Source organism: Puma concolor, chromosome D1 (assembly GCF_028749965.1).
Source record: "Puma concolor isolate L17-30 chromosome D1, mPumCon1.1.hap2, whole genome shotgun sequence".
Taxonomy (NCBI): Eukaryota; Metazoa; Chordata; class Mammalia; order Carnivora; family Felidae; genus Puma; species Puma concolor.
In genome coordinates, this window is record NC_141676.1 from 99,992,439 (window position 1) to 100,019,274 (window position 26,836).

The 26,836-nt window shown below is 55.3% G+C and overlaps 1 protein-coding gene and 1 long non-coding RNA gene across 9 annotated transcripts in view; one reads left to right on the forward strand and one right to left on the reverse strand.

Annotated features, from left to right (window-relative positions):
• Positions 1–16,449, reverse strand: part of LOC147576927 (uncharacterized) — a 253,624-nt gene extending 237,175 nt beyond the window's left edge. The window contains exons 1-2 of the long non-coding RNA XR_015241302.1: positions 16,322–16,449; positions 55–480 (exon numbers count right to left, since the gene is read on the reverse strand). This is a non-coding gene — a long non-coding RNA (uncharacterized LOC147576927). The remainder of the gene's footprint in view (positions 1–54; positions 481–16,321) is intronic.
• Positions 330–25,138, forward strand: USP2 (ubiquitin specific peptidase 2). 8 transcript variants are annotated; one of them, XM_086678867.1, is made up of 15 exons: positions 339–459; positions 1,544–1,747; positions 8,096–8,913; positions 9,142–9,327; positions 20,331–20,381; positions 20,873–20,996; positions 21,180–21,291; positions 21,394–21,504; positions 21,680–21,744; positions 21,964–22,067; positions 22,151–22,231; positions 22,384–22,462; positions 22,681–22,788; positions 22,964–23,084; positions 23,358–25,138. In XM_086678867.1, the coding sequence occupies exons 3-15, from the start codon at positions 8,137–8,139 to the stop codon at positions 23,443–23,445; spliced, it is 2,007 nt and encodes a 668-aa protein (XP_086534993.1). In that variant the 5' UTR covers positions 339–459; positions 1,544–1,747; positions 8,096–8,136; the 3' UTR covers positions 23,446–25,138. The 8 variants fall into 8 exon arrangements, with proteins under 8 accessions (XP_025784138.2, XP_025784139.2, XP_086534993.1 ...); XM_025928353.2 differs by lacking the exon at positions 1,544–1,747 and having other exon boundaries at positions 330–459; XM_086678869.1 differs by lacking the exons at positions 339–459; positions 1,544–1,747 and adding an exon at positions 1,193–1,470.
• Positions 25,139–26,836: the final 1,698 nt, after the last annotated feature.

Sequence of the window (26,836 nt, forward strand, 5' to 3'; positions counted from 1 at the left end):
GGAACCCCTTCTCGTTCCCAATACCCTCCCACTGGGTCCCACCTTGACACATACCAGTCCGCTTCTGGTCGAGCTCCACCCCTTCCAAACTCGCGGGCTTTGCCTCCACGTGCTTCTCTGTATATACCGGTCGCCTGGGAGACCCAGGCCGGGCGGGGCTCTCCTGACGTCACAATTGGAACAAGCCAATAGCCTTGACGCATCTCGGTGACGCGAGACGCGCGGCGTGGTTTTGCCGGCCGGGCGCAATGAGGCGGCTGCCCGCTGGGTGGCGCCGATTTCCCGGGGAGGTCCTTTCTGGGCCCCCGGCGGAGGTGGGGGAGAGGCGGGCAGGAGCCGAGGCCAGGGAGCCCTCTGCGTCAGCTGCTGCTCACTGCGCCGCGCCAGTACCAGGCGGGACTCACCCGCAGCTCCATGCTTGTGCCCGGCTCGACTCGTCCATCCTCGGAGAAGAGGCAGGTACGTGCCACCTGTCGCAGACTGGGGAGGAGGGATGCGGAGGTCAGTGCCGTTGGAGGCTCAGAAAGTGAGGTGTCAACGACAGCCTGGGTAGAACGGGCACCAGAAATGTAGGGCGAGCGCCAGCTGTGTGGAGGAGCTCCAGCTGTGGGTGCCAGTTGTGGGAGGGGGGAACCTGCCAGCTGACAGACCCGGGGTGCCAGGAAGAGCCATCTGTGTGCTGATCAGTGTGTTCTCAGGAAATGCCGCTTGGGCAGGTCCAGGTCTCTGTGCCCTGTGTGGTATACGGCCTGAGAGTGACGCCTGGACACTGACAACCCCCCTCCCCACGTGTACATCCAGTTCACTTACTCCACCCTGTTTCAGCTCCTGGGGGCTGTCTCCGGTCAGTTCGCCCGAAGGGGTGAGGGTGGGGGTAGGGCAGCAGTTAAGTGGAAGGGGAGATTTTCCACCAATCCCAAACCAGAAAGAGGCATCTTTGAAATTCGCACCAATCCCAAACCAGAAGCAGGCACGCGGTGCTCCAAGGCGAGTAACTTCTACTTAACAGCCAAGGGAAGCCCTGACCAACCCATTTTAGCTGTCCTCCGAGGAATGAACACCTACCTCCTGATCTGCCTTCTAGAATGGGGCTGCACTGAAGATCGTGGTGATGTTCACCTCCCCAAAGCACCGGCATAAGCACCGGCTGGGGTTGGGGCATCCCCCACTCCTTTGAATACTGTAGATGCGTACCAAACTGGAGTCGGAATGAGGACTGGAATGAGGGCCAGGGACGAGGGCGTCCTCTGAAGTGCATCACCAGGACCCAAGCTGAGTCAGTAGCCTCTGCTGAGACAGGGTGGAGTACTGGGTACTCCCAGTCCTCAGGGAGAGCCATCGGGAAACAGGAGCCACGGACCGGGAGCACACAAGAGCACCAAGGCCCAAGAGGTTAAGAATCCTGCTCCTTCCTCCTGTGAGCCTGCCCAGCCCAGCTCTGTGGCCTTGGAATCCTGAGCACTCCTACAGGTAGAGTGGAGCCACCCCAGAGCAGCTTTCTCCTGGTAGCCTGGGGACAGCTGCACTTGCTCTATTTTTCTAGGCAAAGGGGGAAGGAGCCGAAACAGGCCTGGCCCTTCTCGGCTGGATGGGCTGGACATCTCGGAATATCGCAAGGGTCGTTTGCCCACGCCACTTATGGGACACGGACCAGCTCAGAAACCCATGGGGCTGTCATCTGGCATTAGAACAGAGCACTCCCAATGGGTAGCCCCGAGGCCCTGCTCTCCCTAAGAAGGTTTCCCTGGTAGGTGCTCCTACACATACCGCCACTAACTAATAATAAGTGGAAGTATTCAGCATAATCATTATTATCGTTTATTGAACTCTTAACCATAGGCCAGGGAAACTTATGTTATTCTATTTAATTCTTCAAATTGTGAGGTATAGCGTTATTATCCTTTTTACTCCTGATTTACAGATTAACGCCCTAAGGTTCAGGCAGCTTAACGTGCCTTGCCCACAGTGTCAGAGCCTATAAAAAAAAAAAAAAAAAAAAAAAAAAAGAATGAGCTGGAATATAAGCCCAGGCCTAGAAGTCCATTGTAAGAGTTTGGACTGAATACCTGAGAGCAGGTCCCGCCTGCCTCCCACTACCTGTATGCCCTGGACCTCTGGAGCTACTCCACCTCGAAAGGGAGGATTGGGACTAGCACTGAGGCTTCATCCTCTCCTCTCATTCTGTGACCGACACCTCCTTCTCCATATTCTTGCCTCTATTCCTCCCACCCCCACCATCCCCCTACCCTCTTTCCAGTTCTGTTTCCCCTGGATCCCCCTTCTGTCCATTTCAAAATGCCCCCTCCTTCAGAGAGCCCTCGCAGGATCTCCTTGCCTGGCCCTGGCCCATAAGGGCAGCACCTCGAGGGAGGGCCTGCCTCTGCCCCTTTAATTCTCCCCGGGCTTGGAATGCAAGTGAGTTGAGCTAGCCATCTCTGTGAGGTCAGATAAGATACTATATATATCGGAGTCGGTAACCTGAGCTCCGGATTACCCAGCCCCAGTCAGACTCCAGCCTCCCGGCTCTCCACTGCTCTCCCTGCCTTGCTGGGGAAGGAGAAGCCCCCAGATCCTGTCCAGTGCCCCCGGACACAGGTCAGTAGCTGCCCCTGTAGTATGTGAGCTTTGCGGGGCTGCTGTCCAGAGAGCCCTGGGTGTTTGGGAGGAGCATGTGATAGGCTGTCCAACAGGGCCTGGAAGGTGCTGTGGGCAAGACTGAAGGCGAAGGCTCAGAGGAGGCAGGCAGAGGCAGAGGAGGCAGCAGGAACAGAAAAAAGATAAGCCCTGGAGGAAAAGCAGGGAGACTGGGCCTCTCCCCTAGGGAGGGGGCACCAGGAGAGCTCCCAAGAGAGGTGATTCGGAAAGAGAATTTAAGGATACCGATACTGCCTGAGGGCCCACTCCTTTGCCTTTTCTTGGAAGTGTAGAGATGCCTACCCCCTCCAAACCCTAAATCAAGAAGCATACTATAGACATACTACCCTGGGCCCACCCCTTTCTCCACCAGTCAGGATTCTTGCCCTAATCTCCAATCTCTCTCACCCCTTCACCCTTCTCCCAGCCCTTGGGCAACTACTAGGAGCAAAAGAGACTGAGACAGACCCAAATTCCCTTGACTGACCCTCAGCCAAGGCATGCAAGGGGATTAGGCACTAAACTGGTGGGTCCCTGAGTGCAAGCCTTAGACAGACAGAGCTACCAGTGACAGGCTGGAGGCAAGGGGACACACTGAGGCTGCTGGGGACCGAGAGGTATACACAGAGCTCCTGGAACACGCAGGCGCAAGTGGCCCCCACCCCGGTCCTCCACCCTATCTGCATTCACCACGTCTCCCAGAACATCCCTCAACCTAGGAGCTGATGCTTGTGCCCAGACAGTGCCCAAGCAGATAGCAGTTAAGGGTCAGAGAGTGTAGCTGAAGGGAGACAGGACCCCTCTCTCAGCCCTCTTTACCTTTCAAGGTCAGCACATCAGCAGTGCCTCATTCCAATGGTGTTAGCAAGTGGCTTTGGGAAGCTCTGAGGTCACCACTGTGGAGATTCCCAAGCACCTGGCGGGACTCTCCACTCACCTGTCCTGGACACCTGGGTAGGAGGGAAGGACTGAACTCTGTGGAGGCACGCCTCGGAAACTCAGCTAGGGGCTTTCTATCCAGGCAATGGCAAGGGCACAGAAGCTGGCATGCCTTCACGCCAGAAAGCAGAGTGGATCTGGGCAGAGAGGGGCCATGAAGCCTTCTGGGATGTGGGGCATTACCCATCCCCTACCCCGAGGGCCAGGAGTGCCTGGGATTCCTGGGGAACAAGTCCCTCCCCTGGCTGGGCAGGTTGGGGAGCCCTTCACGTGAGCAACAGGAAATGACGCAAGGGGGTTGGCTGCCCCAGGGAGACAGGGCTCATTTTAACCCCTGACTCATCCAGCCTGGGTACATTGGGGAGTGGGCCAAGCTGCAGAGAGGGTAGGAGGCTGGGGGTCATGTCCATAAGCAGGCCTGGGGCCAAGGGCCCAGGCCGGCCAGGGGACACTTGGGAGCTTGGCACCGCAGGTGAAATGGAGGCCTCCTGGACCATCTCTTGGCCGATCAGAATTGTACTGGCGCTCAGGTTGCACTTGGCTTCGCTCTCACTTGCCGGCCGTGGAAACTCGAAGGGCCGCTCCTGCGGGAGTCTGTACCCGCCACGCTGTTGCCTAGACAGTGGATGCTTGCATTCCCCCACCCCAGACCCCATGCCGCAGGTCCTACCCTGTGCAGCTCAGGGAGAGGCCAGGGAAGTGTGAAGTGACAGGGCGGGGGGCTTCGGGGGGGGGGCGGGCTGTTAGGGGACAGAGCACAGGTCCCCAGTCCAGCTCTGCCGCTGCTCACAGTGTGACCTTGGGGAAATCCACATCACTTCCACCAACGCTGGTTTCCTCATCTGCAAGTGGGCAGAATAACAGCACCCGCTGCGTAGGGTGATCGTGAGAATTAAGCAGGTTAATACAGGGTGTCCCAGAAGCCTTAGTGCAGCTCCAAACTGCAGTAACTTCAGAAATATGAGTGCTACACACTTCAAAGTGTCATTATTTAATTTCTTGTCTGTTTTTTGACTTTTGAGCAAAAATGGTCATTTCAATGTAACATAAATCATTTAAGCCTTCAAATGATGTTTGCAAGTTTACATTCTTTCTCCGAAAGAATCCAAGCCTAAATCCGCACTGAGACTTTGAGGACGCTCGGTACGAAGTTCACTCAGGAGAGCGCCAGGCACCGCATGTCCCTTCAGGAAGCTGAGTGCTCTGGGCAGAGGAATGAAGGCAGAGGCGCCTCCAAAGCGGGGGGAAACAGCAAAGTGAGGGGGAACTCTGACAGAGCAGGGAGGAGTGGAGGCGCCCCTGCGAAGACGGGAGTGGAGGAGGAGCTTGGCAGGTGGAGGGCCCCTGCTGTCCGAGGTGGCGGGCACCTGGGGAGGAGTTGCCTAGAGCCACATGCCTATACTTGCCAGCTCTGGGTAAACAGCAGAAGGAGACAGGCAGCGGGGGCCCCACGCCGGGCAGAGAGGGAGACGGGGGAATCCCAGCCAATCGGCTGGCCTCCCACTGCCCCATGAAAGGGCCATTCAGTCCAGCCCGTTCCTGTGGCAACAAGGAGACTCGAAGCCATGTGAGTGCCCGTCCTGTCCCTGTCTTGCGCAGCAAGGCTACAGCCAGGGCCCAGCCTGCTCTCCCACCCGTGGTGAATTCTGCAGTCTCCAGGGACAGCCGTGCCAGGTAATGCCAAGGGGCACCAACCCAAGCTGTCTGCTCACCTGGAAAGTGTTGACACTTTTCTCAAGAATGAAACTAGGGGTTAGGGAAGGGGACAGGCATGCTCAAGGCCTCAGTCCCAAAAGGGAGCCTCTCCCCAGACAGGGGAACTATAAGCCAGATGTCAGCACTGAGAGTCAGCTTCCAGGGAGCTGTTAGTGATGGTATGACCCCCCAGGGCTGCCTTGGCAAGGGGGAGGTCTGTCACTTGCCTGCCAGATGGGAGCAGACAGGAGAGAGGGATTTAGGAGCCCTCCTGGGACTCTACGGGCCAGAAGGTGTGACTCCACCTCTAGCCCCATCCCTTCCCAAGGAATATTCGTGGGCCTTCCCAGGACTGGCTGTCTCTGTGCCCTGTACTTTGTTTGGCCCCAGCACTTCTGCGTCATTAGCAGGGCCAGGAGAGGTCACGAGTTTGGGGCACTGCCTGCAGAATGCCAATTCCCTGGGAGCCTTAGTGTGGAGGAGGGGGAGTGAGAGCCATGGGGAGGAGGCATGAGCTCATGCCCTTGGGGGTGGGGAGGAGGTTGTATCTGATTGGCCGCCTGCTGTCCCAGAGCCCAGTTCCTGAGACCTGGAGTCTCTTTGACTTTGAATTATTGATGGAGTTCTCCAAAGTGAAATAGAGCAGGACTAGTCCCACGCCCCTGCCCCCGGTGGCTCTGTCTGTGTCTCCCCTGGCCTCCCTCAGCCTTCATGCTCTTCCTCTCTGCACCCCAGAGACTAAGCAGATGGAAGGAGACCTGTGGTTCCCCTCCGACCGGACACAAGGTCCTCCTCCAGGTACTTTCTCCTAGAAAAGAGCGGAATCCGTGCTAGAGGCGGAAGCACAGTGGGCAAGGGCATGCAAGCGAAGACAGGGGTCCCCAGGCCAGGTGGGAGAAGCATACCCAGTAACTGCGGAGCAGGCCTTTCGGAGCCAGCCCAGACTGAAAACTGCTGCAGATCTCTGGCAGGGTCTACAAGTTCTGTTCTGGGATCCATACGGAGGTTGCCACCTGCTGATCTCCCACCCCTGCACCTATCCCACGCCTTGCATGGACTGAGTTTCTAGGGCTCTCTGCCAAGCCAACAGCATTTAGGGCTTGGCATCAGCTCCTCTCTGCCCAAATGGGCTGGGCTGCCAGCCTAAGGCAGGCTGTGGGCTGCCCGAGCCGGTGTCTGCTGAACGGCTAGATTCTGCCCGCTGCCTGCTCATCCGCACACCTCACTGAGGGATGCAGAGGAAGCCTGGCGCCCAGGGCTGAGGTCAGAGGCCGGCCAGGCCAGGAGACGGCCGGCCCTGACATTATTATAGGCCTACGAAGGAGGAGCCCAGGGCCTGGTAGGGGCCAGGGGAAGAGATAATAACCACTGTCATAGTCGAGGGCTTTCACGTGTTATTATCTCATTTATTCCTCACAACAACCCTGTGAGATAGGAAGCATAATGATGATGATTATACTCCCGGTACAGGTGAGGAGATTGGGGCTCGGACAAGTTAAATGAATAGTGCAAAATCACCCAGCTAGTCAGTCACTGGGCAAGTCAAAACCAGCCCTGCACCACTACTCTGAGGTTCCTGAAGGGCTCTGCGCCAACCCCCGCCCCCCACCGCCGCCAACCCAGGAGCCCCACAAGAGCCCCTGAAGTCCTCAAGGAAAGGGGCCTGACCTTACTGGTTCCCCTCTCCAAAGCACCTTTGCCCCTCAGCTCCATTGTAGATAAAGCCTGTGCCCTTAGGGTGATGAAGGGACTCTGGTGGTCCCCAAGTGAGCCTAAACTTGATGGGGTGGGGGGGCGGTGGTGAATCAAGGTACAGCAAGAAGAGCACTGGCCTAGAAACCCAAAAGGCCTGGATTCCTATCCTGGTTTTACAACCCCTCAATTCAGAGAGTTCTGGGTGCCTTCGCCAGACCCACCCCAGCTGCAAAAAATGGCACGCAGCCACTAGAGCACTGCCTGTAGTGAAGGATTTTAGCCTCTAGGGGGCCCCCTGTGCACAAGTCATCACCCTTGAGGCGGCTGGGTTGGATGTTGGTAAAGGAACCCCTGGAGGCCACAGGACCTTAACTCCACCTAGAACAGAAGAGTTAGATCCGTGAAGAGGGCAGTTTCCACCACACGAGGATTCCCCACCACAGCAAGTGACCATGTCCAGGGAAGAACTGTGGGATTGGATCTAGAGACTGGGGTCAAGTCCCCTTTCTGCCACATGCTCACTCACCACTGCCTCCCTAGCCCCCATTACTTCCTCTCATGAGCCTCCTTCTCCCCACCAGGGATCTGACCAAGTGATCCTCGGGCCACTCCAGCTCAGATAATGTAGGATTCCAAAAAGATTCCTGCCCCTCCTTTAAGCAGAAAGGGAGGGAAGCAGTCTTAATTCTTAAAATGTCCCGTATTTTCAATCCAGGGGTTGAGGGCGATAGCACCCCCCTGAAAGCAGAGGAGATCTGGGCTGGAATACTGTGAGTCAACTGGAGGCCTGTGAGGCAGGGCAGTCCCCACTCTCAAGTCTGGGTCATTGCCAGGGAGCACCCGGAGCGGCCAGGACGTGCTGAGATCGATGGCCCCGTACGGTTTATCAAAGCCAGCTGGCGTCCTGTGCTCTCCCTCAGGCGTGACTACATGGGGGCATGCAAACCTGTACGCAAACCCGCACCCATGTGTGTGTACGCACACACACGGGGGTATTTCTTAACAGCGGGCCAGCCTCTTGCGGACACGGACAGTGTGGTCTCTGGCTGTGGCCAGCTGGGGATGAAGAGCAGGTACGGGGCAGCCTGAAACCTGGCAGGGCCCTCTGACAACTGCTTTCCTTGTCTTTCAGCCCATGAGGCTCCCAGTCCCCACTGAGTGCCGCCCTGAAGGATGTCCCAGCTCTCCTCCACCCTGAAGCGCTACACAGAATCGGCCCGCTACACAGATGCCCCTTATGCCAAATCAGGCTATGGCACCTACACTCCCTCTTCCTATGGGGCCAACCTGGCTGCCTCCTTCCTGGAGAAGGAGAAGCTCGCCTTTAAGCCAGGCCCCCCAACCAGCTTCCTCACCCGTCCCCGTACCTACGGCCCCTCTTCCATCCTGGACTATGACAGGGGCCGCCCCCTGCTGAGACCCGACATCATCGGGGGTGGTAAGCGGGCAGAGAGCCAGACTCGAGGCACTGAGCGGCCTTCAGGGAGCGGACTCAGCGGGGGCAGTGGATTCCCTTATGGAGTGACCAACAACTCCCTCAGCTACCTGCCCGGGACTGCCCGGGACCAGGGTATAACCTTGACCCAGAAGAAGTCCAGCAGTCAATCAGACCTGGCCCGGGATTTCTCCAGCCTCCGGACCTCAGATAGCTATCGGATAGACCCTGGGAACCTGGGCCGCAGCCCCATGCTGGCCCGCACGCGCAAGGAGCTGTGCGCCCTGCAGGGGCTCTATCAGGCAGCCAGCCGCTCAGAGTACCTGACAGACTACCTGGAGAACTATGGTCGAAAGGGCAGCGCCCCTCAGGTGCCCACCCAGGCCCCTTCCTCTCGAGTCCCTGAAGTCCTCAGCCCCACCTACCGACCCACTGGCCGTTACACTCTGTGGGAGAAGAGTAAGGGCCAGGCTCCTGGGTCCAGCCGCTCCAGCTCCCCAGGGCGAGACACCATGGTGAGTTTGCCCCGTGGGGACCCGTCGGTGGGCTGGGGAGGGAGCGAATGATGTAGAAGAGCCAGATTAAGGGAAGGACTCCCCATCTGACTGATGATTGAAGGCAGAGGTTTTCTTCCTAAACCTCATGACAGCTACTCCTGCAGCCCAAGCCAGAGACGTCATCTCGGCAGGTCTGGTACCCTTGTAGCTCGGTGCCTTGCTCAGGGACTTTCCCACTCTCCCTAGGACACCCATTGCAGGACGCATGCACTCAACGACGATCCAGCAGTACTCTCGGAAATGGTCAGCTACCCCCACATACACTGCAATTCTCACCCGCCACCTCACCACCCAACATGCCAGTGTCCCCTGCAGGCCCTGCACCATCCTGGACTGAGTGCTGAGGCCCCCAAACCGCCAGTGTTCCTTGTGGTAAGAGAGGCCTCCCTGCTCTGGTTGCATCTCTCCTCTTGCTCAGCCTGGGGACGTGGCTTAACGTTGGCATAAGACATCAGGGGGAGCGCGGCTCCCCTCTGATTGACACTGGTCCTGACTCAGGACCAGGGTGTCTGGATGGCAGTGCTCATCCTGTATCTTGGGAGAAAACGGTGGAGAAATTTTTGTCTAGGGCGTGAGACAATCCCATACGTCTATATTCCTGTCCTGCCTAGGCTAGAATGAGGGAAGAGGGCTGGCTTGCATCTAATCCCTGAACACACCTCTCTGGGTCACCTCTCTGCCTTTTCTTTAGTTATTAGCGTACCCGTAAAGTGGCCAGCTCTCAGAGGATGAGAAAGAAATCCCACCTCCAGATCTCTCCCCAAGTGCCTAGCACTGCACAGAGCTCAGCTAACCTGCTGGATGTGTGGATGGGTGTTTGGGTGGTTGGGTGGGTGGGTGGGTGGGTGGGTAGGTGGATGGATGGATGAACGGACGGACGGACAGATAGACAGATGGACAAGTAAATGGTCAGGAGAGCTGGGTACTGGGTTTCCTTCATCACCTTACGTACCAGTCCCCTACTTCTAGGACAGGTGCCTTTTGGAAATAATAGCTGTGCCACAGCAAGAAATAAATGCTGCTTAGTGGGCTTGTCCAGACAAATGGAGCAGGGGTGCAAAATAGGGGCAGAACTTTGGATCATAGACCGTTAAGCCTGTCATAACTAAAGGTCTTGAGAGGACAACTTTGATGAGACAGTCTTGGCCCTTATGGGCTGTCTGTGAAGTGCCATGGGAGACACAAAAGTTGGTGCCTCCCGGCACATTCAGAACCTGACAAGGCAGGAGTGGCTATGTTGGAGGGCTAGTGTGAAAGAGAAGTGAGGGGCAACAGCACTGGCCTGGGAGAAATACGAGCTCTCCGAGGGATGTGTGGCTGGACTGGAGCATGACTCCTTGGGCATGTCTGGGGTGGCTCATCTCAGGGGCAATCAGAAAGCAGCTCTCGATGGAGGGGCTTGGGCCCTAAAGGCCTCTGAGAGGTTCCTCCCTTTGCTCAGAAGAGAAGGGTTCTCTATGGTATGCAGTGCTCTTCCAAGTAAGGTCTGCAGACCGCCTGCACCAGAATCACCTGCAGGGCTTAATAATTCAGGGGCCTGGGCCCCACCCAGAGCCCCTGAATCAAACTCCCTAGGGATACGCCTGGGACTCTGGCCTTTTTACAAGCACTCCGGGTAATCTGTCAGCAGCCTGAGGTCTGCAAACCTCCTCTCCACAGACTACACTGCAGACCCCCCTCAGCCAGGTCTCCTCTACTGGGCGTCAAACTCTGTTGGGACTCTGCCTCCTTCCTACACCGGCACACCTCAAACCCCCCAGGAGTCTGCTGCCCTCCGCCTCTCCCACAGGGGGACACCTCAGCCCCTCCTCCACCTCCGGGGCCAGATGAAGGGAGTTTTGAGACCGCCCCGGGGCAAACTCAGCCCCCCTAACATCCCTCACTTCCCGTCCAGAAACAATTCCCAGCACCCTTAAGTAGCCAGTAACAGCCTACGATTGAGCTAGTGTCTCACCCTCAGCTCACACTCAAGAAGACACTACCAACGGGAAAGGCTCCTAATGGGTCATTGGTGTAAGTTCCGGTTTAGCCTCACACCCCCTCCTCGCCACTCTCAGCCTCATTTCCTGTTGCTGACTCCATCTCCTGAGGTGCGAACAGCCCTGCTCAGGGGGCCTGGACCACTTCTTTCTAAAATCGGGTGCAGTGTCTTTCCAGATCTCCAGGTGGGGATCTCGACTTCTCATTCGTTCATTTATGGCGCTCAGCTTACTGACAGTGCGACCTTAGAGAAGTTCCTTAATGTCTGAACCTGAACCTCTATGAAACGAGTGTTCGTCGTTCCCACCTCATAGATCATTGTGAGAAGTCAAAGGTTGCATGGCACCGAGTAGGCACGCAATAAATGTTAGTCCTCCTTGTACCCTTCTAGGTGCTTTGGGAGGCAAGACAGATGCAAGCCATGGTCCCTGCCCTCAGCGCATTCACAACTTGGGGAAATAAGTTCTTAGAACAGCTGTGATAGGAGGCAGCCCCAGGTGTTGTTAGGTGTCATAGACGGTGGGAAAGGGAGGGGTCGTCTGAGGCTGGAAAGAACAGTTTGCTTCTTTAACCTTAGACACCTCTCATCTGAGCTGTTTCCTCATCCATAAAAGGGATTGGTCATGCCTGCCCTGCCCACCTCACGGGGCGGGCGTGAGGCTCAGAGCAAACAGTGGATGCGAAGGAATCTGCAACCTATAAAATGCTATGGAAGAGCATGATAGGACAGGGGCACTTGACAGCTGAGTAGAATGGGGCGGGAGGGGACCACCCCTGGGAGGAACAAAGGTGAGGAAGTGGCAGGGCCCAGTGTGATGGGACTCCTCTGGGGTCCCCTGGGGCAGGCCTGACCCCGAGGGGCTCTCAGGGTAGCTGACTTGAACTAGCTGATATTCATAAAGGGAGGTCAAAAGCAGGCCCCCCACCAGGGTGTAGAAGAGTTCTAACCAGACTCATTTCCCTCATTAATAGTAACAGCCAACATGAACTTAGAATTTCACAGACTCAGCTGAGCACAAGTAAGGGACTGGTGGAAGGGATACATGAATCCTGAACGCCCCCCCCCCCCCCCACCGTGCTTGCATAAGCACCAACAAAACACCAGTCCGCCAGGGTGCACCTCAGCCTAGGATAACAAGGGCTGCCCCAGGCTCCACCTTCTGTTTAAAATGCAGACAGATTGGAGGGGAGGGACATGATAGCTCAAAACTGGCAAAAAGAAAAAAAAAAAAAAGCTCTCACTACCACCCCCACCCATTGCCTGTGGGGACTCCAAGCCAGGCCAGGTGGGTTGGCCCTGCAGAAAGCCAGGAGCCCAAGCACCCAACCAGTTATAGCCCCCTCCGCCCCACCTCTCCTGTTCCCTGGGCCTATGGAAGGACAAGCTGTTCCCACTGAGCCCTGCCAGGGCTGCGCTTTAACCCCTACAATCCATCCTAATCCTCCCCCGCCCCACCCCTCCAACTGCTCCCTGGCATTCTGCCTGCCAGCCTCAGCCCTGCCTTCACCCCGCCCTGCCCAGGCCACCCTCTCCTCTAAGAAAACTACGGTTGGCCCAGGGCCCTCCAGAGCGCAGTCATCGTGCCAAGTACCTGCCGCTCAGATACAGAGCCAGGGAGTGAGGCTCAGAGCCTGCCCCACCTATTCTCCCCATGCAGCCTCTTCCAGACCCTTGCCCTCTGCTCTGAAACCTGTTGCTAGGAGCAAAAGGTCCAGGAACCTAGACTACCTGGGTCCTCTTTGTCACCGGGGCTGCTGACTCATCTCCCAAAGACTTGGGTTCCCAGCTGTTCAGTGACAGAGAGATTATATAAGCAGAGGTCATGTGATTTTTCTCTTGGGTGGGACTTTGAACTTGACTGCTGCCATGCAGTGAGCAGGGGTTACTCCAAAGAGAACAAGTTGAAGACAGCAGGGACTGCCCTAGAAGTCCTGGATGAGAAGCGGAAAAGTGTGACCTTCCTCTCTCCTCCCCTGCCTTCTCCCTCTGTTTACTCAGCCACGCTGAACTGCATCCTCACTGTCTCGTTTGTCCAGCTTAGCAGCCCAAGACCCTGGAGCTGCCCTCACCCACTCAGCCACCCTGAGGAAGCTGAACTTCCTAAGGGCTTGAATCTGTGTTGACAGCATGGGAAGGTCACTCAGAGGAGACCTTAAGCAGGAGGATCCCTTGGCCAGGACCAGTGCTAAGTGCTGAGAAAGAAAAGAGAGTCGGTTTGGGGTTTGCGTTTAGAGTCAGCAAGGTACTGACCATCTCCATCCCTGGAACACTGGCTACGGACTGTCAGCTGGCTGGTGGCCCCAGTGCTGCCTTACCCAGGTTCAATTTCTCAATCAGGGCCCAGCATCATCCTCCCCGCCTCCTCCTCCACCCCCACTCCAGGACGCCTTCATGAGTTCATGTGGTGCTGGGGTGGGGCTCAGCAATGTAGAAGTTAATCCAAGCCTGGCAAAATGTTCCGTGCCCATGGGGGAGCCGCTCCATTGACCATCAGCTACAGAAATGAACATCATGTTCAGGGCCCAGAGCTGCACACGTGGCCCCCTGCACCCTGTCACCTCAATGGATATGTAAAACTGGCACCCACACAGAAATCTAAGCAAGAGAGGGAAATGTGTGGGCCTCTGGAATCCAGCTGGTTCAGGCCAGATTGCCCAGGGGCTCAAAGGAGTACAGAGCTTTTGGCCTCCTGGGGTCTGAGTGATTCAGGCAAGCAGAGCGCCCTCCTTCCCCAGGGGCATTTGTGGGCTGAAAGTCCAACCCCCATGAAGGACTCTGAGCCCCTACCGGTTCAATCAGTCAGGCCACCAGTCTCTCCATTTGTGACAGTAATAAAAGGTGCTTGCTTTGCGGGGAGCAGGCCTGCTTCAGTGTTTCCAAACCCTGAACCAAGCTGCCCCTAAGATCTGAGGAAGCAGGATACTCTCAGTCCTGCCCTCACAGAGGTAACCCTGACTCTAATTTATTTATACTCCATCCATGCCAAAAAAGATTTGAGGTGAAGAAAATTTCTTAACCTACAGGGAAGACAGGCCAAGCACAGGCTTCTGAGAAATGGCAGTCTCGAGCTGCCGGAATGAGCCCCGTTCAGGAGGCAGAGAGTAATGCAGCCAGAGCCAGATTCAGATCCCAGATTGCCCATCCCACTTCAAGAAATGGCACTGAGGAGAAAGCATGTCATGGGGGGGTTGGCCAGTTGAGAAATGAGCCACAGTTCTTTGCTGGTTGTGTCCAGCAGTCAGACCTGCCTGACAAGACCGGACCCTGTGTGAATTCTTTCCCCTCACCCCAGGCTTCTCAAAGAGCTCCCATCCAGGTAGCTTTCCCCTTCTGGGCCCTTAACCTTCTACATCCCAGGAAAGAGGGAGAAAATGTGCTAACAGAATCCCGGGGTGGGGGGGGGGGGTAGTACTCACATCACTGCACATCACTGGACTAAGTCATGGGGCGAGAAGCCAAATGTTCCCGTGGGTAAGCACCTGTTAGACAGCACTTACCACAGCATGCTTATTCAACATGCAAATCCAGACTCACCCCACCCTGTGAGGCTCAGTGGGACTTCCAGGATACCCAAGAATCCTGGCCCCCACTTTACAGATGAGATCAACACCATTTATTAAGCACCCACTAAGAGCACCCACAGTCCTGCCCCTGAGGGAGTTTCATTGTGATGGCACAATCAACACACACTCGAAGACCATTTACAGAAGCTTTGGAGACACTTATAAATCAAAGATAAACATATTAAGATAAATTAGTACTATGTAAACCAAACACCAATAGACAGAGGGTATGCAGTAATGGGGCGTTCTGAGCTGGGTGGAACTCTTTGGAGAGGGCTTGGTGGAAAACACAAGTTTTGAGCAGAATTTACAAGCAGGTAATTGGCAGAGAGCAGGAAGGACATTCCAGAGTCTCCTGGTAGTTGTTAAAAGCATGGGTTTTGCCGTAAGGCAGGCTGGGGTTCAAAGCCCCACACTGTCATTTATTAGCTTTGTGGTTCTGGCACGTCATTTGACCTCTCAGGACTTAAGGCCCTTCATCCAGAAAATAGAGGTAATAGTTCCTACGGCGTTGTGTTAATTATGTAAGTTAACTAGGATAACATATATAAAGCACTTAGCCAGTGCCTGGCATTTAATAAGTACTTAATCCGTGGCAGTTTTGCTCTTGAAGTGAGAGAAGGCAAGTGCCGAAGCAGAGAACTAAGAGCAGGTTGGTTAGCAGCAGGGATCAGAGAAGAGGGAGGGTGGTGATGCTGGAAGGAGCCTGTGGACCGACAGCCTCGCAGAGCTGGCTCAGCTTCTGGACTGGAGGCAACAAGAGTCCGGTGCTCTAGGTGTTCGGGGGCAGAAGCGTGCTGTGATCCAATGCAAGAATTGTTGCAGACTGTGTGGGACTTGCTGGAAAGAGTGCACCTAGAAAGAGGGAAGCATGGAGGAAAAGGCCATGGCAGTGTGTCCAGTGTTGGTCACCGAGTGAAAACAGTGGCTGTGGAGCTCACCACCCTTAACGCTGGTGCCCTCACTCACCATCAGGTGAAATGCCCTGTGGCTCCTGCCTCATGCCCACTCCATACATGTGTCCCGGGCACATTCCCCATGTGGCTGTGGTCGTGTGTGCGGTGCGCGTGTACATGTGGGGACGAGCACGCCAAGAGGCACAGAAGGAGGCCACAGATGAGTAACAGCACACACTGCTGCTTCTCGGAGTATTTTTAAACGCTAAAAATACTGGCTAAAAATAGCCAGCAGGCTCCAAACAAGATACTTTCTCTAGGCAGATTCCGTGTGGGTCCCTGATAGGTGGGGAGGTGGGGGGTGGAGCATCGAAATAAAACGCAGAGGCCTCTGCTCTTCAAGCCTTGGCGCCCTTAGGGTCAGAGCAGTACACTCACCACCCCACCCACCCGGGCTGAGCACCTGCTTCCTCAACGTGGTGGTTCTTTCTTCCCACCTCCCAAAACAAATCAAAATTTGAGATTTGGTGAGAGATGCAGTTGGGTAACTGGACAGAAGAAGCCAGAAAATGTTCTTCCCTGGGGCCAAATGGGACAGTGACCTATTGCACTTTATAAAATAGGAGCAGTGCCTCGCTTGATAATGGGCCAGGTGGGACTGGGGCGGGGTTGGGGGGTAAAAAAGTTCAGCGCCGACGCGGCGGAAATCCATCCTCCTAACCGGGAGCCCTTCGACCCTCGCGGTTTGTATGGGTGTTGGGCTCCACAAAGGCCTGAGTACCCCCAGCCCCGAACGCCTTGCAAAAGTTTGTGCATAAGTGCATCCCCCCGCCCCCAGGAGAGAACGGCGCTTTCACGGGGTTCGCCAAAGGCTCCGCGGCCCCCAGAAGTCAGGAACTGTGAACCGCCTTGGGGGGGAAGCTCACCGGGCTGACACGGTCCTGTGGGGTCGTGTCCTCCAGAGCCCCGACCCCGAGGCCGGCGCGGGAGCCCGTTCAGCCCTTCCCCGGGACCGGGGTTCTGGGCGGCCCGTGGGGTCGGCGGGCTGGGGGCGGTCCGGGCCGGGGGCCGAGCCGCGGGAGGCGCGGGGGCGAGCGGGGCCGGGGCCGCGCTGGGGGCCGCGTGCCGGCGCCGGGGGCGGGGCTGGAGCCCCGGCCCCGCCCCCGGCGCTGACGTCGTGGGGCCCGAGGCGCCGGCGGGGCCGCCAGTCTGCCGGAGCGCGAGAGAGCCGGGTGTCGGGGCGGTTGGCGGCGAGCGCCGGGGAGGTTGAGGCGAAGGAGCGCGCGGTCGGCCGGCCGGAGCGGTTACCGCCGGGCGCCGCAGACGGTGTCCTGTGGCGGCCTCGCCGGCCTTGGCGTCCGGGCCGCGGCACCGCGCGGTCCTCCCCCGCGCCCCCTTTGCCAACGTTAGGCGTGGGGCCGAGCCCGCCGCCTGCCCCCCAGCATGCGCACCTCGTACACGGTGACCCTGCCCGAGGATCCCCCCGCCGCCCCCTTTCCCGCCCTCGCCAAGGAGCTGCGGCCGCGCTCCCCGCTCTCCCCCTCCCTGCTGCTCTCCACCTTCGTGGGGCTCCTGCTCAACAAAGCCAAGGTACGCGGGGCCCCCTTTCCGGGACCCCCACGCCGAGGGCCTAGGGTTCCGCCTCCTCCCCGGGACGCCCACCCACCCCCGCCCCCATCTGCCGCGCGCGCCCCCGGCCTGGGGGACCGATTCTTCCCAGCCCCCGCCCCTCCTTTCCCAGTTTCTCCCGGCAAGGAATGCCCCCTCCCCAGGTGATCTCAGGCTTACTCGCGGCCCCCTCCCCTTGTTGAGGTCCCAGGCCGAGCCCCCCTCCTCCCCTCCCTCTTGGAGACCCCGGCACCAGGTGGCCCCTGGGCTCTTAATTCCTGGCACCTCTCAGGACAGGTGCGGGAAAGCGTAACCTTGACTGGCTCTCGCTGTGTGAGGGAACCGGCGGCACGCTGGACTCTGCGCGTGTGACTCCTCCAAGACCAAAACCCGGCAAGAAAGGCTGGTGGGAAAGGAGCCGCCTCCCCCTCACTGATCCCAAAGGGCGCTCTCCCAAAGGGTTGGTAACGGGGGTCCTTTGACCCCCGCGAAGGGCAGAGGAGTCGCAGACAGGTGAAAGAGGGCAACTTCCCTTTTCTTCTCGGCCGTCCCCAGTTCTGCTCAGTGGGCACTGGGTCCCTCAGATGAAGTAGCCACCACCCGCCCCCGGGTAATGCTGGGGCTAGAAGCTGGGCACTGCCCCCTTGGGGAAGGGAGAAGGGGCCAGAGCTTGACAGATCTTACGTAACAGGCACCAGCTCCACGAGTTGGCAGTGCGTGCCCTGCCCCGTGCCAGGGCCACACCAGGCTCCTTGGCCTCAGCCAGGACTCATGGCTGACACTCGTGGCACAGGTGAAGTAAGCAGGAAAGCCCTTTAGCGGGGTCTTGAGTGTGAAGACACAAACCTCCATCAGCCTTGCTTATGTGACCCATAAGCCTGTGCTTCTGTATCCCCAGATGTTTCTGCCCCATTAACCCAGAGCGGGCTCTCGCTGAGCCCCCTGCCCCTTCGCGGAAGGTGAATGCTGCCTGTTTACTAACTGCGGAGGTGGCGTCTACTTTTCAGAACTGCGGTTGCTACTAAGTCAAGCTTAGGTTGGCTGATGGCTCATTTCGAGGAAGTTCTTGATCCAGACTTTCTCAGGTCTTGGCATATGAGCTCCACATTAGCAGCTGGAATCCTTTCCTTGTCTCCCGCTGGGTGAGAGGCTCTCGCTGGGTGGGGGGTCTCCCGGTCCAGCCTCTCCCTGTCAGCCCTGAGGTAGGATTGTTTTCCCCATAAGAAAGGTCACTCCTAGGACATTTTGTTCTCTCTGGAATGGAAAGTGCTGACTTTCCCCGGAGCTCCTGATTTCCTATTCATGGCAGAAGAATATCTGGCTGGGCACAGAACAGCCCTGCTCTCCCCTCCACTCCCACCCCCAGACTCCTGTTATCCAACGGCCTTCTACACAGAGCGCTTAGAAATTGGCAAGTAGTTTTGCACTCAGGAAATTTCAGACAGAGGCACGACCCACCCCCCACCCCCTACGAAAAGGAAAACTAACAGAGGGTCTAACGAAACCTTAAAGGAGCCTTCCCCATGTCTGCACCGGCTAGGCCATTGGTAGGGTTAGATCAAGAACCGTAACCACAGGTGATGATGTGTTCTTGACCCTCCCTTTGCTGGGTCAGAGTTAAAAGTGTCAAGGCCACAGAAGTGCCTCCAGTTTTCCATTGCCCCTCCCCCATTAGTACTGAGTGACTACTGTCTCCGCTGAGGGCCCACCTTGATGGACCTTGACATGATCACCAGTGGTAGAATGTTTTGCTTCTACAGCTCCTTTAAACAGGTGTCGTCTGAGGCACAGGGGGTAAGAACTAACAAAGCGCTGCCAAAAATAGGAGTAAGAGTGGCTGTTGGGGGAGGGAAGAGTGGGTATCCTTTTGTGGACGGGCTTTAACGTTTAGTTCCAAATGGGCAGTGGGGAGTCCTTCTCCGGGCTTCCCTGAAAATGCTGATAAGGTCTTTGTCCGGGGAATTATCTCTGTTGTGGCCCTCATACTGGAACATCAGGGTTTAGACTGTCAGGTAAGATTTAAATTTGTGTTTGGGGCCATATACTTCCAGTGCTGGCTGAGGATGCTTCTGCCCACCTGCTGCCAATAAGCTTTCCTCTCTAACTGCAGGTGGAAACCAGGTCTCTCTTCTGAGTATATTTCCTTCCCTGTTAGTGTTAGACCTGGTAACTAGGAAGGAGGGATCCACTTCCTTGTGGGATCAGCAGGGCAGTTCCTGAGAAAAGCCCTCCTTCAGCCTGCCTCTCCCCACCCCCTTGAGCTGACAACCTCATGGGCTTTGAGCTGCTGACAGCCTCAGAGGCTGTCAGCACACAGCATGAGTAATTTTAGCTGAGTTATTTCAGGCTCCTGTTCTGATCAGGGTTGAGCTGGCCCCACGCATGCCCCAGTCAGTGTTGCTCCAGAGTTGCCGGCTCCCGCGTCCCCTCCCGGAGAGAGGGGGTGGCAGGCTCATCTGCGCACTGTGTCTTTAACCCTTTGAGCCCAAATGTTTTCTGACTCCTTAGAGGTAGGGCCGGAATTAGCCAAGAGAGCTGGACAAACAATACTCACAGTCCTCGGCCTAGCAGCTGCCTCGCTCCAACCCCCTCACCGGCCTCCACAACAAGGACAAGAACCAGAGTGGCACCTTCAGCCAGGTGCTTACCTCTGTGTGGCCACAGTCTGCCATCAGAAGTGTTCCCAGCCAGTGACCAGTCAGGATGCTGAAACCTGAGCCAGGCAGGGAGGACTCTCCCAGGCTGTAATCAGCCTTTAGGAGCTGAGCTCAGCTGGAAGGAATCCCACCTGTCTCCCGGCAATTGAGGATGGCAGGCCAACTTCGGTTTTCCCCAGCTGAAGATCCGACTCGCTTCAGATGTTTTGTCATTGAGCATTTCAAGACCTCCTTGAAGTGCCTGTTATGACAGCTGCTTCATGTTTTGGACATCTACGGGCAGAAAAGTGGGTCATTGGAGATAATGCCTGGATTTGGGACCTGGAGTTCCTTGTAGCCAGAATGAAATACACAAGTTCCTAGTCTCTCATTCTAATCTCCAGCCTCCAGTGTGGCAGAGAATGAAGAGTAATATAGAGATGGGGGGGGGGGGGGGGGGAGACACATCTCAACAAAAGAAAGCCCTGAAGAATATTTTTGCTGTTTGTTGAAAATGACAGGCATCCTTCAACCCTCTTTCTTACCACGTACATAGTCTAAAGTTGAAGAGACAATAATGTGTGTGCCTGATGCTCATGGCTCCGACTGGCAGAAAAGTGCCCAGGAGAGCCTACCCCAGGCCCAACCTCTCTGCCTTCAGTCTCATACGCCATGTGTTCTTTGCTTACAGAATTCTAAGAGCGCCCAGGGTCTGGCTGGTCTTCGAAACCTTGGGAACACGGTGAGCTCTTCCCAGCCCACTTCTTTCCTGAGGCCACCCCCTCCTGTCCCACCTGGGACCACCTAACCAGAGTTCCCTCCCAGCTCCTGCTGACTCCCCATCCTCTAGGCCCGTTGAAATGTGCCCTTGTGGCCAGGGCTTTGCCTCACTCTTCGCCCCGAGCAGGAAGCACTGCTAAAGGGGAGTTGCCCTCTTCACTGTCAGCTACATTCCTGGATCCTTCTCCTGAAGGACATCCATCACTTCCCACCCACTTCTGCCCAGCTCACCCACACCCGTTTGTACGTCTCTACGGTAAATAACCAGTTACGCCACCTCTGCCAGCAGTGGGAATCTGCCTCACTGCACCCCTTTCACTTGCGAAAAGAGGAACTTGAGGCTGTGGGAGGGTTCGCTTCTGGAGTAGATGAACCAGAGGGCCTTTGCTACTGCGTGAGTAGACACGCATGACAGGGGCCTCTCTCCGCTGATGGTCTGATGATCTCTTGCAGTGCTTCATGAACTCCATTCTGCAGTGTCTGAGCAACACCCGGGAGCTGAGGGATTACTGCCTCCAGAGGCTCTACATGCGGGATCTCAGCCACGGCAGCAGTGTCCACACAGCCCTCATGGAAGGTGAGGAGCCCATCCGCGGACACTTTCTCCGTTCCACTACCATACTCCAGTAGATGTGTTTTCTAAGTATCCGTCCTGTTTTTCTTCCTTTAGCTGCTTTTTGGTGGGATTCTAGTTGGAGTTTCTTCCAGAAAATGTCTCACCTGCCCTCCGTGCCCCCTCTCTACCCTCTCCTTCCTGTAGAGTTTGCAAAACTAATCCAGACCATATGGACTTCATCCCCCAATGATGTGGTGAGCCCATCTGAGTTCAAGACGCAGATCCAGAGATACGCCCCGCGCTTCGTTGGCTATAAGTAAGAGCCTTGCAGACATGTCCTCTCCGGGGTGGGAGTCGGCCACAGCAGGTCGGTTCTTAGAACGAGAGGTGTTGCTCACTCTCTTTTCTTTGGACTCAGTCAGCAAGATGCTCAGGAGTTTCTGCGCTTTCTTCTGGATGGGCTCCACAACGAGGTGAACCGGGTAACAGTGAGGCCTAAGTCCAACCCTGAGAACCTCGATCATCTTCCGTAAGTAAGAGGAGAAGGCCATAGGAAAGAAACCCTTCGTGAACTTGTGATCTTTTGCTGACTACTTTGGGGTTAATAATTTGGAGAGAATTCTTAATATTAAGGATTTAGATCGATGGATCCTTAAACTTCTCGTGAGCTCTGACCCAGTTGTCTCCCTCTCTCTGGTTCCTAGTGATGATGAGAAAGGGCGACAGATGTGGAGGAAGTATCTAGAACGGGAAGACAGTCGGATTGGGGGTAAGTGCGTGAATGGGAGGAATGCCTGCTCTCCCCCTCAACTGCTTTTGCCTGAGTAGAGAATGAGCATGAAAAGCCCTAAGAATCACCCTCCCAGGGAACCCTCTTTCTGCCCAGTGGCCCACAGACAGAGTCAGGAGCGCTGAGAAGGGACGCAGCCCAGAGAAGACGTGTGCTCCTTCTCCGGGTTTAAGCTTCACTGTCCCATCTCTTCTGCAGATCTTTTTGTTGGGCAGCTAAAGAGCTCCCTGACGTGCACTGACTGTGGTTACTGCTCTACAGTCTTTGATCCCTTCTGGGACCTCTCCCTGCCCATCGCTAAGGTATGTGCCCCTGTTGCCCCACATTGGAAACTCCCACTCTTATCTTTTCACGTCATCGACCTGTGACTTTTTGTCTCTCCCAGCGAGGTTATCCTGAGGTAACTTTAATGGACTGCATGAGGCTCTTCACCAAAGAGGATGTGCTTGATGGCGATGAAAAGCCAGTAAGTCCCCCTTCCACGAGAGCAAGAGCACGCATACAAGAGACCTCTCTGGGAAAGACCTGTCACCGGCAGATCGAGCCCAGGAGTTGCGGGACGCGGCCTGTTAACTTCTCTCCCAAGTCCTCTGTAGCTCTGTTTGTCGTGTCTTTCAGACATGCTGTCACTGCCGAGCCAGAAAACGATGTATAAAGAAGTTCTCCATCCAGAGGTTCCCAAAGATCTTGGTGCTCCGTATCCTTAAACATCCCCCTTGGCAGGGCCTTGCCTTCAAAGAGTGACTGGGGGCCTAAGTGAGGGCGAACAGAGTAGGAAAAAAGGAAACTTGGTAGACTTTCCTTTCCCTGTTTGCTCTAATGCTTCTGAGAAGCGCATCGCCCTCTTAGGACCCAGTCTCCTTTACTGTGACTACTCTTGCCACCCTGTCTGTCCTTGACTCACATCAACACCAGATCTGAAGCGGTTCTCAGAATCCAGGATACGAACCAGCAAGCTCACAACATTTGTGAATTTCCCACTAAGAGACCTGGACTTGAGAGAATTTGCCTCAGAAAACACCAGTGAGTATTCTGAGCTGGAAGGGCGGAAACAAGGTACAGGTGCCTAAAATCCAGATGCGAGGCCAAGAGGTAGAAGGAAGCTGCTGAAGAGTGAGTTTTGAAAATCAGGAATAGAGGCCAGGCCAGGTGGGAGAGAAATGCCCTGGGGGCCTGAAACCTCGTATTTCCTCCTCAGACCACGCTGTTTACAACCTGTACGCTGTGTCCAATCACTCTGGAACCACCATGGGCGGCCATTATACAGCCTATTGCCGGAGTCCAGTGACGGGCGAATGGCACACTTTCAATGACTCCAGGTGAGACAGAGGTCTCAGGGTTCCTGGCTGTCAGACACCTGTACCTCACCCATCTGTGTGGCTTCCACTTGACTGCAAAAGGTCAGAACCAAAAGGCCGTGTGATATATACGAGTCCGCTGCGCATTTGCAGAATTTCTAGAAGACGAGAGAGGTTGGCTTTGGGGGCACAGTAGGGAGAGAAGCAGCGGGCCCTCACGACTCCCTCAGCCACTCAGTTTGTGTCCGGTGGCCCACTCACCAGGGCCCTGACTTTTCCCTGCTCTCTCCACAGCGTCACACCCATGTCTTCCAGCCAAGTGCGCACCAGCGACGCCTATTTGCTCTTCTACGAATTGGCCAGTCCACCCTCCCGCATGTAGCAGCAAGGAGCTACATCCCTGTCTCCCTTTCCTGTGGTGGCCCCACACCCTAAGTTTTTTTTTTTTTTTTAAAGACAAAAAAAAAAAAATCCTGACAAATAAGAGAAAAATAAAGTAAACTAAAGCTGCCGAGCAGGAGTTGCTGCAGCCTGGTCAGGGTCTGGAGCGCGGAGCCAGGAGCCCCTGAGCCATACGCGGCACGAAGATCGACAGGACACAGAGCCCGGAGCCAGCACAGTGTCCCCTCGGCTTCTCTTGTTTGCGTTTTTAAGCTTGTGGTTTTTTCCTGTGTGTAATAAACAACAGCGGTCTGTGGGGAGAAGATCTCGTCCTCTTGGTGCCCTTCCAGCCCCCATTCCTCCCGAGAAGATAGCGCCCTCTGGAGCCTGCTGGGAGGATCGCCGCCTGGGAGCCCCGGCGTCGGAGCCTGGCACCTGTCTTCGCCTGGACCCTGCTCACCAGTCCAGAAGCAAGAAAAACACCCATGAGCCAAGAGCCCTCTTAACGCTGCTATCTCCAGGGAGACAGACAAGGGGATGACTTTTAAAAAAGCTGATTTTGGTTTTTAAAAGCCCAACTTTTTTTTTTTTTTTTTTAATTACAATAACTAAAGCTTTCAGACTGGAGATGCTCTCCTTCACACTTCTTGACAGCTGGGATGTTATGCTGGTCATTTTTTTTTTTTTTTTTTTTTTTTTTAGTTCTTCAAATACAGCTTTTCTAATGCTAGCCCCCAGTGGTGCTAGGTGGGCGTCGGCCAGGCCCTAAGTACAGCCACAGTAGACCCGGGATCTAACAAGTTTTTGTTTTTGTTTTTGTTTTAATGTTTTGGATGGAATCTAGTTGCCTCCAAGAATTGTGCCTTATAGCATTTGGGGACCAGGGGGTAACTGCCCCTCCCTGAAATATCCCTCAGCCTCTTCCCTTTTCCCCAGTGCCGTGTTCAAACCCGCTGGGGGAGATGGGGGTCGTGCCCGTAGCCCCTGGCTTGTTTTACATTGCAGTGAGGTGAAGAGGAGAGTAGGTGGAAGGAGATTTCTTACGGTAGTGTATCAAGTTTTTCCTGCCCACTTCCTCTAAGCCACCCCTGGTCTACTCCCCAGCTGTTTGAAGGATAGCACAAGCCCCTTATCCCTAGAACTTCTCTCACCTTTAATTTATTCCCTCTTAATGTGCTTCTTCTTCCTGACCTTCATGCCCCCACCCCGTCTCAGAGCCTCCTAGACATAGGCCCTTTGGACCGAGTTTCTCAGGGATGCCCATGCCACCCCTCAGCCCCTCTTGGCATCGGTCGTCAGTCCCACCCCAGGAGCTGGAGCCTGGGTGTCTGGGGACATCTTGCCTCAGCCGTATGATTCTTTTCCCACGGGCGTGATTTTGCCCTGAGTAGTTCTGGACAAAACTCGGTGCTGTCCCAGAGAGTAAGCCGTCCGGCACCAAGGCACGGAGCTCTGTGCATCCACGCAGGTGGGCCCAGCTTGTGCCCCTTGGAGCCTGAAGCTTTCCAATGCTCCCAGGAGGCATCAGAGAGAGACGCCCCAAGTTTAACTGGCCTGACCCCCTTCCCCAGGGAAGCCCTGTGAACCTGAGCCAAAGGGCTGGTGTGCACTTGTTTACTGTGTAAGCAAGAGTAGAAGAATGTCTGATGTACAGTGGAACCTTGTACAGAATAAATAATAGCTTTGAGAAAGAAGTTGGTAAGTGACGGCATCTTGATTTGGGAAGGGTCTGCACCCAGGAAGAGCTGTGAGCCTGTTAGTCGCCACATGTTTTACTGCTACCACCAGACTGTAAATTCCAAGTTCTTGAAAAAGTTGCCCGCTTTTCAGTCTAAACTTCCCAACTCTACAAAACTGAAATAGTGCACGTTTTGAATGCTCTCCTCACCCGTATTCACCGATCAACATTTTGCCAGGCTGGCTTACATATACTTTGTTCTTGGGGGCCAAACATGTAGTGGTGAGGTGCCCTCACCACCTCTAAATACTTCAGCATGCGTCTCCTGAGAGTAAGGACATTCTCCCACATAACCTCAACATCGTCTTCACACCGAAGAAAATTAGCATATCTACTAGACATTTCCACCGTCTGCCATTTAACTGCTGGCGTGGGCACTGTTGACACTTGGGCGTCTTGTACAGACCTAGAATGAGCCACAACTGGTGTCTCCAGCAGAGGCTGGGTATAACAGAGTTTGCTCTTGGAGCAGAGTGGCTGTACCTGGATGTGGAGGAATAAAAGACTTGGCCCTTGATGAACACGAGACTCTGACTTGCCCTGTTAATACCTAGAAACAGCCGCTTTTATGCTGAAGGTTTTGTTCTCCAAGGTGCTTTTTTTCAAGACTTAAAAACAGATTTAACCCTTTAAAGAGAATGCTTTTTTGGAGCACTCGGGGACTTGTCTCCTTTGGTTTTGTCTTTTAACTCTTAGTACAATTTAGATTTTTCCCTTTCTGCCACTGATTTTAGAACTCTGGAAGCTGAAGCCTCCGCCAGCTGAACTTAAGAGTATTTTATTGGGGTTTTTCCTAACTGCCTCCCTGCTCCAGACACTGAAAAATCAAGGCCTGTCTATCGCATCTTTGCTGAGACCGCAGTGCCTGCTGTCAAACTCCTCACGTGGGATGAGACCATGCTCGGAGCATCTCTCCTGGGCATTTTCCAAGAGTGGGAAAAACATCGACTCAATCCTTGGGATTTCTCCCTGACAGGCCCTGGAAGTGGCCTGACCCAGGGTAAGGTTTTAAATGCTGATGATTTCCCCCAAACCACAAGTCAACAGGATGCTCTTCAAGGTGGAAACAGGCTTCTAGCAAAGCAGATGGGTGAGCCCCAAATCACTGTAACCTGCTGTACCTCTCAACCAGTTTTTCACTGGATGTGGAAGCCACCGCGGCCTTTTTGTGGTCTCCCACAGGGGAGCAGACAGCTACAGGCAGCCCACTCCACCCTTGCACCCAGCTCTCCCTTCTGTACTTAACCTATGGCGCTTTCTCGTTCCCATGGCAACAGGTCCTAATGCTACCCAGATCCCAAACACAATCTGTCCCCCACGTTTCTTTATCCATCAGCTTTGCCTCCTAGCAACTGGAATTTCTTCCCCCACTCTTTGCTTATGTTCCAGCGGGCCTCTCCCTGGGGGAGGGTGGGAGTTCTCCCCCCCCCCCACCCACCCCCGCAACTGCTCTTGTGTGACCTTGAGCAAGAACCTCCCTCTTTCTGGGCCTTGTGCCTCATCTGCATTAAGGATATTGGACCTTGAAGTTCTCGGCCCAAGTGTCCACTTTCTAAGTCACTTCTTGTCTAAGTACATGCCTCCAAGTCCCAAGTTAGGGGGCCTTACATGCCTCTGGTTCCGTGATTCCAGCTTATAGAGTTACTCTAGGTTT

Coding starts and splice junctions, on each gene's coding strand:
- USP2 (XM_025928353.2), top strand. CDS start 8,137: ATGTCCCAGCTCTCCTCCACCCTGAAGCGCTACACAGAATCGGCCCGC. Junction 9,328..20,330: donor AACCGCCAGTGTTCCTTGTG/GTAAGAGAGGCC, acceptor CTTTGCTTACAG/AATTCTAAGAGCGCCCAGGG. Junction 20,997..21,179: donor CCACACAGCCCTCATGGAAG/GTGAGGAGCCCA, acceptor TCCTTCCTGTAG/AGTTTGCAAAACTAATCCAG.